This window comes from Ursus maritimus, unplaced genomic scaffold (assembly GCF_017311325.1).
Source record: "Ursus maritimus isolate PB19 unplaced genomic scaffold, ASM1731132v1 scaffold_2, whole genome shotgun sequence".
Taxonomy (NCBI): Eukaryota; Metazoa; Chordata; class Mammalia; order Carnivora; family Ursidae; genus Ursus; species Ursus maritimus.
This window is the reverse complement of record NW_024424452.1, coordinates 31,924,215-31,940,075: the sequence shown is the minus strand read 5'-3', so window position 1 is coordinate 31,940,075 and position 15,861 is coordinate 31,924,215. Positions and strand designations below refer to the sequence as shown.

At 50.9% G+C, this 15,861-nt stretch overlaps 2 protein-coding genes across 3 annotated transcripts in view; one reads left to right on the top strand and one right to left on the bottom strand.

Moving 5' to 3' along the window:
• Nucleotides 1–1,193, top strand: part of ABAT (4-aminobutyrate aminotransferase) — an 81,979-nt gene extending 80,786 nt beyond the window's left edge. For both annotated transcript variants that reach the window (XM_040635344.1, XM_008696879.2), the window contains one exon: nucleotides 966–1,193. In XM_040635344.1, the coding sequence (XP_040491278.1) occupies nucleotides 966–1,087 (122 nt within the window). In that variant the 3' untranslated portion in view covers nucleotides 1,088–1,193. The remainder of the gene's footprint in view (nucleotides 1–965) is intronic.
• A 10,693-nt stretch (nucleotides 1,194–11,886) lies between these two features.
• Nucleotides 11,887–15,761, bottom strand: TMEM186 (transmembrane protein 186). The gene is made up of 2 exons (XM_008696881.2): nucleotides 15,688–15,761; nucleotides 11,887–14,391 (listed from the first exon to the last, which is right to left on the bottom strand). The coding sequence occupies exons 1-2, from the start codon at nucleotides 15,688–15,690 to the stop codon at nucleotides 13,756–13,758; spliced, it is 639 nt and encodes a 212-aa protein (XP_008695103.1). The 5' UTR covers nucleotides 15,691–15,761; the 3' UTR covers nucleotides 11,887–13,755.
• Nucleotides 15,762–15,861: the final 100 nt, after the last annotated feature.

Genomic DNA, 15,861 nt, shown 5'->3' with positions numbered 1-15,861 from the left:
GAGAAGGTGAGTTGCATCAACGGAGGAGAGAATTGAGATGGTAAAGGAACTAGACCATCAGGGCCCTTCCTTCAAGGAGCTCACGGTCTAGCAGGAAGGCGACGTGTGAGATAGCGTTTCATAAACCATGGGTTGCAGTCTGCATCCTAGAAAGGAAGAAAAGGGGCTAAGGATGGAATAGCCGGGAGTGGGGTGTGTGTGTCAAGACCAGGAAATCAGGGAAGGCTTCCTTGAGGAAGAGGCATTTTACCTTAAGTCCAACCAGGTGAGCTGGGGTTGATCATGTCTGAAGTTGGGGAAGGGCATTCGGGCAGAGGGAGGGATGTGTGCAATTACCTGAGGCTGGATGGAGCCTACAGAGTGGGGAAGCCTCTAGAACAGAGTGTGAGGTGCACATTATGTTGGCCTGTGGAGCCTGTTCACGAGTCCGGGCTTCTTCCAGAGCTATGGGATGCCACGGGAGAGGCTCAGGGGGGTCAAAGTGTGCGATCAGAGGGCCTGAGATGGGTCAAGCATAGACTCGGCCCCTTCCCTCCTCCATCTCAGAATCCTCTTTAACATGAGAAAGCTGAGTTTTGGGGGTGTGACAAGACCTTGAGCAGGACACCTGGCGAGTTAGTGGTGAAGATACCCTTTAAAATCAGCAGGCCTGACCCACCCTGGTGACAGCTCTGCCCCTCGCACCTGCTGCCGGCCTGCCCGCACTCCATCATTTCTGTGTTTGCTTCTTTCCTTCCTGACCCCACCACGAGTTTCTGGAAGGCAGGTCTCAGCGGGCCTGGTTCAGGGGCAGCAGAACAGGTATTCGAGGTGGGAGGGAGAGAGAGAGAGAGAGAACGGCCGGCAAGGTGGGTGGAAGGACAGACGGAAGCTGGACAGAAGGAAGATGCGCCGCGTGCAGCCCCCCCTCCCACGGCGTGGCTCTGTGTCCAGGCCGCTGACCCCCCTCCTGCCTCTGCTTTCAGGCGTGGTGTTGGGAGGCTGCGGGGACAAATCCATTCGGTTCCGCCCCACTCTGGTCTTCAGAGATCACCACGCACACCTGTTCCTCAATATTTTCAGCGACATCTTAGCTGACTTCAAGTAAAGAAGCCATTTCCACTACGCTCTGAGAAAGCCCCGATCTCAACTGTTGTCAAATTGATTAGTTTGCCTAATTCATGTTTTCACTTAAAGTATCAGAGGCGAATGCGTAAACTGAAGGGTTCTTTGTGGGGAGGGATGTTTGTGGTGGCTTGGGGGGAGGGGACGGGCGGGAGGGGCTGGTTTTGATTTTCCTCCCTGCAGAGCCAATGACGCACATGGGTCTAAGCCCAGAAAATCTGCGTAAGCCCTGGACATTGTCTTCGGCAGGGCCATGAGGGTTCTGGCCATATATGTGCCCACCTTGACCCCAACAGTTTCTTTGGAAGCCAGGCAAGGAAATGACAGCTGCTCTTGGGATTGGTGGCTGGGACTCCCGGGTTCTGGTCCCTCTCAAGTGCCATATTCTGTGATGGAGGATGCGGGCCACCTTGCCCGATGAAGACAGACACGCTCTCCCCCTCCCACCTGGCCCTGGAGCTCTGAGCAGGTCCCGTGCACAGTTCAGCAAAGGACAGGTCACTCAAAGGGAGGATAGTAGGAATATTAGGCTGGAGCTTGCAGTGTGGGAAGGGGTCCTGTGGCCTCCTGGCGACTAGGGCTGCTCCACTCAGTGCATCTGGGGATCCTCTAAACTGTGAATTCTGTCCTTGACAGGGCTGGGCCTTGGAGAATCTCTGGGTGGCATCACCGGCACTTCTTACTTGCCACCCTCCATTCCTCCAACTCTGTCCCCTCTGTTAAATGTCATCCCAGTCCTCTGTGGGGGGGAAGCGGCAGCCTGAGCATTCACGGGGACACACAGGAGCCAAAAGGTCAGAAGCACAAGCCAGTCGCCCAGGAGCGGAAGCCCAGGGCCTGGGACAGCAGAGCCACCTCCTCCTGTTTCCCTGGGCATCTGGGGTCTGACCCATGACCCCTCGCCCCAGGGGCTCTTTCTCTAACTTCCCATCCGCCTCTGCTCCAGCACAGGGAATGAGTTGCTGAACTAGATTCCTTCTTGAGGGAAGCACCACGAACTCAAGGCGCCAGAGCGGCAAGACGGCCTGATAGTTCAAGGTGGTTTCCTTGTACTTGCCACTCCAGATTAGAGATTTTCCCGACACAGAGGAGGTAGTTACCAGGCCGATGAGAGTTAAATGCTTAGCTGGATGGTGGTGGAGGCTAAGGGGCCTCTTCTGGAGGCGAGACATTCTTGGAACCGATCTGACTTTTGATGCTCCTACAAAGAGCCTCTGGTTGTCCCACAGCAGTGGACTGGCGTTTAGCAGGCAAACCCGGGAGGCCGGGCTGCACACCTGCCCCGAGGGAAGCGCTCGGCCTCCCGCTGGCTGCTCGGCTGTCTCGGGAGCCGGACACAGCAAGGTTTTCAGTTCAGCACTTGGCGCTTCTAATATCTAATCATCCAAAGACCTCAGACTGGTGGTGGTTTCTTTTTCTTTTCTGCTTCCACATGGTCCTCAACCTCTGTGTGTAGAGAAGGAAAGGCACTAGCATGTTTCATGTTTAACAGACGCAGCCAGATGCATGGATTCTGGCACACGCTGCATCTCGCAGTCTGTGCTCGCCGTTGCTTCTCAGAAGGACTTGTGTCGGTGTCAGTGTCACTGTTTGCTCTGCCAGCTGAACGGAGATGTCTGCCCCCCTCTCTGTGCAGGGTTCCACTCATTCGTATGTTCATCTGTTTATTCTCTCATTCCTTCATGGAACTTTCACTAAGTCCCTCCCCTGTCCCAGTCCCAGCGCTAAATAAGCACTAGGAATACAACATGGTCCCTGCTGCGAAGGGACTCACATTGCATCAGGGACAACAGACTCTTCAACCAGCAAGCCGAGTGGCAAGTGCTGTGACAGGTGTATGGGAACGTCAGGAAATCAGAGGGAGTGCCAGGCAGGCTCAGGAGATTTTGGGGAGAAAGTAACACTAGAGCAGGGTTTGGTAGAATGAGCAAGAGTTCTCCAAGCAGACAAGGCGAGGAGTGTCATAGAAATGGGGACAGCACGTTCAAAGACACATCAGTTCACAGTTTCACACCTTCCACTGGGGATCCAGATTCCACAGGCAATATCCCGAGATTCAAGGCCTTATTTAACAAACAAGCCAGATGCAACCCGAACCATAATTCATTTATTGGCATAAGTGTGCTTTCTCTGGAGAAGTTTAGCATTGGATGCAAACATTCGGTAAGGTTCCCAGAGTCCAAAAGGTTTTCAAGCCAGAGCGCAACCAGAAACTCGACTCTCTTCGGTGGAGAGAGTGGCTATAAATATTTTGTTCTCTCCCACGGGGCAATCATAGAGAAATGAAATTGTTTTACCTGGAAGGTCATTTCCAGACTTATTCACTCCTTACCAAGGAAAGTTACTTCTCGTGAAACTTTTTAAGCCATTTATCAACACGTTCTTGTTGGCTCAGGGCATCACATGAGTTCCTGAGGCATCCTCTTTTGGGGGTGGGGGTATAGCTGGAAGAATTTCAAGGAAAGACTCTCGGCAGGGCTCAAGATTGTAGGGGAGAGGTGGGTAAAAACGGGGAGCCCAGCCAACAGGTGGCTGACAAGGGTGGGGCCCGCGGAGTGCTTCTGTGGCCAACAGTCTGGGAATGAATCCATCTCCCGTCAGTGCCATAGACTTTAGTAACTGTCTCTAGCAAGTCTTGTCACTTTTACAGAAAACAAGGTCGTGTAATAGCAAGTCTTAGCACATCCTCACTTTTATTATAAATGGTGTTTTTTTATAATTTTTACTGACACTCAGTAACCATGCAAAATTGTGCACAACGTTAATATACCTGTATATCTATACCTATCTCTATACATATATATATATATATACACACATACATATATCAGCTCGTGGTAGAGAACCATAGCTAGGTAGCACCGCCGACTTACGCGTTCAAAGTGATCTTGTTTACAGTATTCTGTTGACAGTGCCAGTAAATGATAAAAGAAATTAACATGTCACAATGTAACTGATGACCATATGCACAATTCCGTGAATTAAATCTGTTTCCTGTGTTAATCAGTATTCTTAATTAAAAAAAATTTATAATGGAAACATGAGCTTGAACGTGGCCTTTTTGGGGTTGGAAACAGTTTTGTTAAGTCACTGCTTGACAAGTACGTATTAAGCACCTCTTCTACACAGCTTAGGGATGTCTTGGGCGATCACTCTGCACGCAAGCCCGCCTTGGGCTCAGGAAGCACTGTGAGGCCATTAACCTCACCACAGCTCGTCGAGGACTTACCATGTGACAGGGCCACAGGGGTGGACAAGGCATGGTCCTTACACTCAGCCCGTCTTCTGGCGGGGCAGGGGTCACAGCAAGCCAGCATAGGGTCTGGAATAAGAGCGGACCCCAGATGCTGTAGAGGCACAAAGGGCAGGCCCCAAGTTGGGGTGGAAGTTAAGTCCCTGAGTTCCATCTTCAAGATCAAGCAGGAACTGCTCCAGTGACTCTGAGGAGGGATAGGAGGCAGTCCAGACCCAGAGCAAAGCCAACTGGGGGCATGAAGGCGAGGTGAGGGCAAGCATTCTGTGGCGTGATCACAGAGAGTCCAGAGCCAGAGACCGGACCAAAGAAACAGGCAGGGCTCGGCTGTGGAGGGCCTTCCACGCTCTGCCGAGAGGCACGGCATTTCCACTCTGTGGCTCAGGTGCCGCAGGCTGGGAGCAGGGGGTCACCCACCATGCTGAGTGCTCCTGTGAAGAACGGGGCGGCCGAGAGACCAGCCAGGAATCTAGTGCAGTCAAGAGGACCTGGAGACATGAGCTGCAACGGGGATCGTGGGCTCCCGCCTCACTAATGCTCCCAGCTGTGTCAGTGACCCTGTGTGGCTCTGACTTCTCTCAGCTGTAAAACGCATCTTGGAAGGCAAGATTTACCATTAAACGTGTTTTTAAAATAATCCCATCTAGTAATGACAGTTACCATTTGTTGAGTATCTACTATGTGCAAGCATATTCTGTGGGGGCTTTATAATTTTTATGACAAACCCACGAGCTGTATATTTGTATGCCTATTTTTAAGATGAGGAAACAAGCTGAGAGAGGTTAGGGGGAACTGCTTGGAAGCCAGGATTCGAAACACGCAGACGTATGAAAGATGGTCTATTAGTGTATAAACAAACGTGTGTGTGAGGGATTGGGTGCGGGTGGGGACTGTCTCCACTCCAGGACCTTTCTCATGGCCAGCCTAGCTGCCAGCCTGCCCACCGGCCCTGGAAAGTCAACCTGCACCAGTCGGCGTTCATGTGAGCTCTTAACGTAACTTCCTAAGGTGGGTGGTGGAAGGCACCAAAACCTCGAGGTCAAATACTCTTTGTTAAAAACAGACACTGTTTTCTACTTTCTGTTCTCCTTCGGGGCTGGGGAGGCAGGGTGCTGCAGGGGAATGACCTAACTCTGCGGCTTTCTAGTCGGGTGACCTTGAGCAAGTCACCTGACCTCTCGGAACCTCTCTGCAAAAGGAGGCTGCGAATAGCAGTGCTCGCTAGCACTTACCAAATGCTCCCGGGGACCCAGCAGTATTTTAAGTGTATTCCAGGTAGTAAGTCAGTCCCACAACCGCCCTACGTGGGAGCTACGGTCAGCGCTGCTTCCCAGATGAAGAACCCAAAGCATGGAGAACTCCTCTAACTGGTCACAGCTACAACGTGGCAGGACATACAGTCTCACATACGGTTCCAAGAATGATATGTTTCTGTCAACGTTAAGTTCCCACTCATAGATATTAAGTCTACTTCCCGAAACGGATACAAGTCCAACTGAGGCCCGGAGTATATCTCAACTGTTCATCCGTGAAACGGATGTTTTGTCACCAGAGTTGGTACAAACATGGCCAGATGGTATGGGCCCCGGCTGATTAATTGGGCAGGATTTTATAGTTGAATGCCACAGGATCAAAACAAGGCCATAAAAGTTGGACTCTGCCTGGGGTTCAAAGGAGCCCTGCTGCTTTCCATGTGGGGACTCACAAGTCCTGAAGTCACAAAGCAGCAGCAAAAGGAAAGCTCCTACCGCTGGCCGTCTGGGCAGTTTACCCCAGACTGCGCCCCTCACTCCCACCCCAAGCAGCAAAGCCTGCTAAATCCGCACTGGGGAGTACACGGAACATGGTCCTCGAATGACACAGTCTCATCTTTGGTAACCGGGGCAGGCAGGACACCAGCTCCCAGCTGTGCAGACCTGAATGTCCCGGCTAACGCTGCCCTCGCCGTGCTCTGGGGACCGCCTGTGGCTGCTCAGGTGGCACACAGAACACCACTGTTGGTTTACAAGCCCCTTGTGAGCTCACCGGTACAAAATGGAACTGGCCTCCATATACAGACGGCAGAGCGAGACCGGAGAGAGAGGCAAGCCACCCCAAATGGGCAGGTGGCAGGGGTAATAGGCAAGGGAACTTAACTTACAAGGCTTATCTTGGGTGGCTGCAAGATGAGGAGGTCTCCACACCCACCTGCCAGAATCTTAAGAGTTTGTATGGAGGCCTTCACTGCATGCAGGGCTGTCCGCTGTGCGGGTGGTCTCAACACCACACCACCACGTCAAGGCTGTGTACTTGAGCACCTTCCGAAACAGAGAAGTCAGGCGGAACCTACATTCCAAGGACAACGGAGGGCTGAGGAGCCTCCGATTGCCTGGGGTCAGTTAGAGGGTCAGCTGGCAGTCGCGCCCTCTTAATGACCCCCTCAACAACCATACACTGGACGGCCTAAATGGGAAACATGTACTTCTCACAGTTCTGAAGGCCAGAGGTCCACGATCAGGTTCTTGGTCAGGACCTCTTCCTCCGTATGTCCTCACATGGCCTTCCTGGGGGCATACACACAGAAAGCCTCTTTATTTGTAAGGGCCCTAATCCCATCATGGGGACCCTAATCATCTCCCAAAGGCCCCACCTCCCAACACCATTACATTGGGGGCTGTGGTTTCAACATCTGAATGTCAGGGGGAGGGTGATACACCTTCAGCCCATAGCAAGTACCTTATGGAAACAGAGATGATACAGACCACCCCATTCCCTGCAGCTAAATTATACCCAGCCCATGGCATGGAGGCGCCCAGAGTCCAGACGGATCTCAGCAGACAAGCGGGAAAACCACTCTAGGAGGGACAAATATCACCATGTCACTGGTTATCTCCACGACTGAATGTTTCCCAATGTCAGCTCAGCTTCCAAGTCCAGAATGGGAATTCATAGTGGAGAAACTTCTCTCCACCTAGAAAGCTGACTTGAAAGAGACCTTGTTTTCCACAGCATTTTTCTTCATTTGTTAAGACAGACAACATGCTCTGTGAAAACTTAAATAGTATTAGAAGGTTATAAAGTTGAACGTGGACGTCTTCCCTCCATCCTCTCCACCCCCTTCTACCCTCAACCGTAACCACTGTGAACAAATTAGAATCTATGTGACTTGTACAAACACAAAAATAAGACCACACCAAACTATATTGTTGTGACTTTTTCTTTCCACTGATCACTACCCTATGGTTACCTTTCCACATCAGCAGGTATCATTCAACCTCATTCTTTTTTTTTTTTTTAAGATGTATTTATTTATTTTAAAGAGAGAACATGTGCATGGTGGGGAAGGGCAGAGGGAGAGAGAAACCCAGACTCCTCGCTGAGGACAGAGCCCGACGTGGGGCTCAATCCCACAATCTGGAGATCATGAGCTGAGCCGAAACCAAGATTTGGACGCTCAACTGACTGCGCCACCCAGGCCCCCCTCAACATCATCTTTCTGAGGGCCATGTCATGGTCCATAGTGTGGCTCTACCAACAGTTATTCACCCACGTTACCTACTAACAAAAACTCAGTTTACTTCCACTTTTGTCACTGCTGTTCCTTCGTTTTGCTATTAGAAACATTCAGTGAGGGGCGCCTGGGTCCAGCGGTTAAGCGTCTGCCTTCGGCTCAGGGCGTGATCCCGGCATTGTGGGATCGAGCCCCACATCAGGCTCCTCTGCTGGGAGCCTGCTTCTTCCTCTCCCACTCCCCCTGTTTGTGTTCCCTCTCTCGCTGGCTGTCTCTATCTCTGTCAAATAAATAAATAAAATCTTTAAAAAAAAAAAAAAAGAAACATTCAGTGAACATCCTCGTAAGTCTGCTTGGGTATTTCTATGAGATTATTACTTTGGCATTGTCGTCAAAGTGGGGGAATTGCCAATATACCCACCTGCTCAATCTCAAGACCACCTGTATCTCCTGAGAAGCTGCTTTATCATCTGCACGGCTTTCAGGAAGGGTAAATCCCAGTGATTCTCAAAAGTCGGGGTGCCTCAGAATTACCCGGGAAGCATAAAAATACAGATACCCCAGCATCTGCCAGAATCCACAGGGGCTGAGCACAGGTGAGTTCGGACAGCTGCCAGGTACTACCCTCCTGGTGCACGGCAGGAGCCCTTCAGTGGTCAAGCCAGGATCTGTGGTTCTGGCTTGGAATGAGGGGAGGCAACAATGCATTTGCTGTGTGTGCCCTCTGCTGGTGCTGTGTGAGCAGACAACACATCGAAATGGAGGCTCTTTCCTGCCACCGCTGGTGAGAACGGGGTTCTAACCTCCAGTGTGAGGATGCCTCAGGAAAGCGACTATCAACCCAGGCTACAAGTGAGAATCCCCTGGGGAGCCCTGACAACAGCAATGCCTGGTTATAGGCCTGGGCAACTATATATTTTTTTAAGATTTTATTTATTTGACAGAGAGAGAGAGAGATCACAAGTAGGCAGAGTGACAGGCAGAGGGAGAGGGAGAAGCGCTATGCAGGGAGCCTGATGCGGGGCTCAATCCCAGGACCCTGAGATCATGACCTGAGCCGAAGGCAGACGCTTAACCAACTGAGCCACCCAGATGCCCCGAGCAACAATATTTTTAAAAAGCTCTCCAGGTGATTCCACACGTGGAGCCAGAGCTGAGAACCTATTCTTTAGGTTAAAAAAATTGGACCCAAGAACACGACGTCCACAGAGGCACGAGTTACTCTGGGGTTTTCTGTCCTGATAGTCTATTTCTGAAATTCCCAGCCTGACTGCATTTCAGAATTGCCTTCAAGCTTGTCAAAAAGATTTTGGGGACCCATCCCAGACATAACCAGAATCTCCAGGAGTGAGGTTCACTCAGGTAATAGCTTACAACTAGACCAACACCAGAGATTATTTGAGCTAATTCTTGTCTTTAATGAGGTCAAAGTCAAAACATTTATACCTCTTAAGACATTTTATAGGGGCCTGAGTGGCTCAGTCGGTTAAGTGTCTGCCTGGGATCCAGCCCTGCATCGGGCTCCTTGCTCAGTGGGGAGTCTGCTTCTCCCTCTCCCTCTGCCTGCTGCTCCCCCTGCTTGTGCTCCCTCTGTGAAATAAATAAAATCTTTTTTTGAAAAAAGACATTTTATAGGCAAAGACTGTCTTTGGGGAAAGGGGCTCACAGTCATTGAAAGAGCTGGTAAGGAGGTGAGGGAACAGTATGGAAGGAAACCAACGGCTACATATAATTGACTCTTCTCTGTACAATTAAATCTTCACTGCAACTTCTTGAGCATAAATAACAATACCTGTTACAGAAACTGGAGAGAGGGAGCAAGCTCTATGCAGACATCTAGGGACAAAGGTTTGCAGGCAGAGGGAACTGCCTAAGCAAAGGCCCTGAGGCGGAAGTGCCCTGGATTGCTGAAGGGACCGCAGGCTGGATGTGACTGAAGTGGTTGCGGGCAGAGTCCTGGATGAGGGAAAACAGCAGGGGGTAGGTGTGGAACCAGACCACATCAGGCCTTACAGGCCACGGTAAGGACTTCAGTTTTTAGAACAGCTGTGCGAGTCTTTATTTTATTTATTTATTTTTTAAGGATCACTTTACGGGCGCCTGGGTGGCTCAGTGGGTTAAGTGTCTGTCTTCGGCTCAGGTCATGATCTCAGGGTCCTAGGATCAAGCCCTAGGTCAGGCTCCCTGCCCAGCGGGGAGTCTGCTTCTCGCTCTCCCTCTGCCACTCCCCCTGCTTATGCTCTTGTTTGTGGGCATGCTCTCTCTCTCAAATGAATAGATAAAAAAACCTTTAAAAACAGTAAAAGAATAAAAATAAAGGATCACTTTGGTGATCTCAGGGTCCTGGGATGGAACCCTGCATTGGGGCACCATACTCAGTGGGGAGTCTGCTTGAGAATCCTCTCTCCCTCTCCCCCTGCCCCTCCTCCTGCTCTATCTCTAAATAAATCAATCTTAAAAAACAAAAACAAAATCGGAGGATCACTTTGGCTGCTGGGAGAACAGACCCTAGAAGGGGAAGGATAATGGAAGCAGCAGGTTGCAACAACCCAGAGGAAACATGAGGGTGGTGGATCAGAACGGCAGGGGTGCACAGGGGGAAAGGTGCTCAGCTTCTGGTCCCATTTTTGAGAGTCAGCCTGAAACAATAAGTCAATGGAACTACATGCCATTTCCCCTGAAGAAAGGGCCAGTGCTTCTGAATGGGTGGGTGGCCCCCAAGGACACCCAGGCTCTGGATCAGGGCTCAGGGAGAGTGTTCTCCTGCATGCAGGGCCCTCGGGTCTGGGAAAACCACAGCTATGCCCAGACAGTGGATGCCCAGCGTCCCCGAACACCTGAGGCACACAACCACACACACCCCAGACTAGGGTCTCCAACCTCAGGAACCAAACCCACAAGCCAACGACTTTACATTTGCATCTTTAACTACAACTGAATACAAACTACGAAGTGCTGTTTCTTCTTCTTTCTAAAAGATCCCACACTTTGGGACACCTGGGTGGCTCAGTCGGTGAAGCGTCTGACTTCAGCTCAGATCATGATCTCGGGGTCCTGGGATTGAGCCCCCATCAGGATCCCTGCTCAGTAGGGAGCCTGCTTCTCTCTCTCCCTCTGCTCCTCCCCCAAGCATGTGCCTTCTCTCTAATACAATCTTTAAAAATATACAAAAATAAAAGCTCCCACACTTCACACTTCCTTCCACCGTTCTCGCCTTTCTCTCACCTTCCAGGCTTTCCCCAGAGGTTAGGATCAAATCAGGGCCGGCCGCCAGCATGCACCCCACTCTTGCTCTTGTCCCTGCCTCCTCATGGCGACCCACTCCCACTCACTGCTCCCGGTCACCTAAATACGCATGTGCACTGGTTTACCGGCTGTCCTCCCTCCCCCGCACTCCCCCAGAGGGACCCAAATGCCCCTCTTTGTGGCTAGTGCTGAGCAGGGCATGGCACAAGAGATTTGGGCAGAATGAAGGGCTGATGTGGAAGCTTACAGAACAGTCTTGCGTTACAGGCTTTACTTGCGTGTCTGTGAAATGGTATAAATTAACTAAGAAAACCAACTTCTTTCGTATTAGCGACTTTTCTCAAAATGCCATTTTCAGCCTACAGAGAAGGCTCTCTCTCCATATATTTGATATGCCAACATTTTTTTTAGGGAGGAAGGGAGAGCAGGGGTGGAGGGGGGAGAGAATCCACTGGGCATGGAGCCTGACGCGGGGCTTGATCTCACAACCGTGAGATCATGACCTGAGCCGAAATCAAGTCGGGTGCTTAACCACCTGAGCCACCCTGGCACCCCGTGATATGCCACGTTCTTTTGTAACAACGGGAAAAACGGCAATGACTTGTAAAGGTTAAGGGACCAGCTACAGCCACTCAGTGGAGTATTTTGCAATTTCTGAATTTGTTTTTACACAGTATTTAAATGAAAAAATCAAATTATCTACATATTTTGTTTTAGGGAAGGTGTGCTGCCTATTGTTTTCCCCAAGTTTACTGAGCTATAACCAACATATAACCGCTGTATCAACTTAAAGTGTACAACGTAATGATTTATTTATGTCTATATGTTGCAAAACAATTATTACAATATGGTTAGTTAACATGAGACAGCTCTCATCGTTACAAGGTTTTTATTTTCTTGTGACAGAATATTTTTAATGGTTTACAGCTAAGACAGTCATGTGTTACAGGAAGGAAAAACCCCAGCAATTCCAGATACAGGATAACATCTATGTTTTTAGAAAAGCCTGGAAGCACAGTAAGAGACCACTTCACACCCACTAGGATGGCAATTATCCAAAAGACGGACATGGAGAAACTGGGGCCCTCACGCGGTGCTGAGGAATATAAAACCGCACAGCCACTGTGGGAAACCTGGCGGTTCCTCACAAAGTTAAATGTAGAGTCACCCTCCGACCCAGGAATTCCACTTCTCAGCACACAGGCCAAAGGACCGAAAGCAGGGCCTCAGATTTCTATACAGCCATGCTGACAGCAGCATTACCCACAAGAGCCAAACGTTGGAAACAGTACAAATGTCCATCAACGGAGGGATAAACCAAACAGTCTACACATATATTATTCAGCCAGAAAAGGGAATGAAGCTCATACACACTATAGCCTGGATGCACCTTGAAAACAGGAGGGCAAGTGAAAGAAGCCAGACATCACAGACCACGGGGTGTATGAGTCCGTCTATGTGAAATGTCCAGAATAAGCCAATCCACACAGACAGAAAGCAGACGAGTGGTCACAAGGGCCAGGGGGAGGGGGAAATGGGGAGTTATGTTTAATGGGGACAGAATTTTCCTGGGGATGACGAAAAAGTTCTGGAAATGGACAGAGGTGACGGTTGCACAATACTGTAGATGTACTTAATCCCACTGAATTGTACACTGGAAAACGGTCAAAGAATAAATTTACATTCTGTATATTTTACCGCAATACAAAAGTCTCTTAAGTCCACACAACAAAGCGTGTAGTTACTGACTTCTGAATTATAAAGATCACGTCTTCCCTTGTTACTCTGTTACAGACTGCATGACAAACGTGTATGACTAATTACAGGGAAAGGCAGTGCATGTCATTAGCTTTAGTTTATAAAATAATGCACCAGAATACAGTTCATCTCACTTTAGGACACCGCAGAGCCTTCTGAAAGGAGGGCCCCCAACGTCTGGGTGGTGAACACCATCTTGGCAGGGGTGCTGTGCTCGCCAGGCCAACACCTGTCCCAGTCACTGTGCGGTCACCATCCTGGCGGGGTCAAATGACCCACCTTTATCTAGGCTTCTTCCCGGTCCTTTCTGAGGCTGAGTCCCTGAGGGGGCCCTGCACAGGGCTTGGGAAATCCCTCCTGACTGCCTCGAAGCCTTGCACCACACCATCACCTTTGCACTGACCTTGACATTTACCGTTTATTCTCACACCCATCCCATGAGACAGGCAGGACTTTCCCTTTCACCAATGTGAAAACCAAGGTTCAGCGAGACTCAATAACCTGCCCCCGGACCGGGAACTGACACCTGACAGCACTCAAGCGTTCTCACTCCGAATCCTGTGCTCCCCCTGCCACACCTCCCTGCCTTCTGATTTCTCAGCACAGCACAGCTTGCGTGAACCCGACATGGCTTCCTCCAACAACTGGCTGTTAACAGAAACTTCTGGCCATTATCTGGCTGAATGTCACACACAAAGGCAGTAAGAATTTGTATAAGGACCTCTCCTGTAAACCCGATTACCAGCTCCTGCCTCATGACTTTCCTCATCCCAAAAGACAAGGGCCTGGAGGCCCTGGCAAAGTCTCCAGCTGCCTGGTCCCCTTCTTCAGCCTCACCCACACCCTCGGCCTTCCTGCTAGAGATCCAGGCGTCCCAGGGCCAGCTGGAGGCCCAGCTCCCGGCTCACTTGAGGGTGTCCAGCATCCCAAACACCTGTGTGAAACGCTCTCGGTCCAGGATGCGTCCGTAGCGCAGGGTCAGGTAGAAGGTCTGCTTCCCACTGTACTGCTGGATACGCACAAATAGCTCCTGGGGCCGGTCCCTGCTCTCCATCATAGGGACCACCTCGGCCACGGGCCAGTCCGTGTCCTGCCGCCGGCCCCAGAAGGTCAGGTGGGCTACCCGCAGCACAGTGCCTGCCTCGTTCACATACAGGATGCCCACCAGCCTCCGGAAGAAGTGGCTCATCCAGCAGAGCATGGCCAGGGCGAAGCCAGCTATCCCACCCGCAAAGCACAAGGAGCCGAGAGTCACGAGGCCGTGCGAGTACCAGTAGAGGCCAGGTGGCAGGGCCAGCAGCGTCAGGGCCGTCTGTGCCACCTTCAGCTGGGACAAGTACCCAAAGGCTCGGATAGCGTCGAACCGGTAGACCATCTGGAATTTCTCTGTCTCCGTACCTGCAGGCTTCTCTTTCAGGGTGGGGGTCCTCCTCCCCACCCACCTCCCAGGATCCTGCCCGGTGCGGCACCACAGCCCGCAGACAGGCCTTCTCCATGCAGCTGGGCCTGCCAACCGTGGCACAGCTCGGAGGAGGGTGGCCTGGAAGGGAGACAGGAGACCATTGCTCTCGAGAACTCAACCATGCTGATCACAAAATAAACATCTGCAGAGCATCTTACCCAGAGGCTCCTGCCAATCCTGTGAGGTTGCTACTATTGCCAGAGACACAGGGAAGGATGCTTTAAGCTCATGGGAGCTTCACACAAGCTGTGCAAGACAGGTGCCAGTACAGTTGAACAATGCAGGGGTTCGAAACTTGTATGTACTACGGGTGTAAATAAAATAAACTGGTATGTACCTGCATTTTAGGCATTTATGACATACCTTTTTATTTTTTCAGTATTTCTAGGCTATGCAGTTTGTCTGCCAGGTTTTTCAAATTGTTGCAAATCTCCGTAAAATTTTCCAATGTATTTATTTTCAACAATCCACACAGAAGCGGACCCACACAGTTCAAACCCATACTGTTCAAGGGTCAACTGTACCTCCACTTTACCACTGAGGAAACTAAACACAGAGAAGGTCAGAAATTTACCCAAAGACACACAGCTAGTGAGTGGCGCGGAGTCTGACTCTCAAACTGGTCCTCTTTCCTTCAGGCAGTTCAAAGAGATACAAGAAAGGTGGCAGAGCCTTCCTTCATTCAACAAATACCTAGGTACAGCCAACTCTGGGCTGGGCACTGAACGCATAAGGCTGTGGGAACACTTTCCCCAGCAGGAACCAATGTCCTAAAGAGTAACAAATCACTGCGATACTTATAATAACCTCCTGATTATCTGGTTAAAGCATCATCTTCAGTGAAGGGGAAGCGCTGTTTTCTGAGCCCAGTTTTGGGGGTCGGGGGGAGGCGCCAAACCACAGCACATGGGTTTTATCAGGTGCACAGATGCACACCTCGAGTAGTGCAGTTAAAGATTCTCTGGGCTCGGGGGCCAGATCTGGGTTCCTATCCTGGCTCCTACAGTCACTAGCTGTGACTCCTTGGGCAAACCCCTCCACTTCTCTGGGCCTCCGTTTCTTCGCCTTTCACAATGGGGATTCACAACACACCAAATGAGACAACGGTTTCACAGCCCTCAAATGCACTTGATGGACCCGAGGATCTGAAGTCCGGGGACAGTGCTCAGTGAATGTCAGTGAGCGCTACTGTCGGCCCACGTGACCCAAGCGCAAGAAGGCGCGGCACTGCAAGCCTTAACCCACGCCGAAAGTCCTCCCCCAACCCCCCGGATTCTCCGAATCAGAACCCCAAGAATCTGCCTGCCTGCCCAGCCTGGAACACGACCCCCAAAGCGCACCACCTCCCGCAGTTCCCGCCAACCGCCTCCTTACCATGGCCCCGCTGCCTGCTGCCGGAAGTGAATGCCCTCTGCTCCCGGAACCTCTAGCGGTGACTGCTCGGACGGAATAGGATGCCGTTTTGGCGCATTGCATTCTGGGATTTGTGGTTCCGAAGGAATATCTGGCGCAAGTCCCCGTCGCTGTGGGAATGGATCCTCCTCCTCC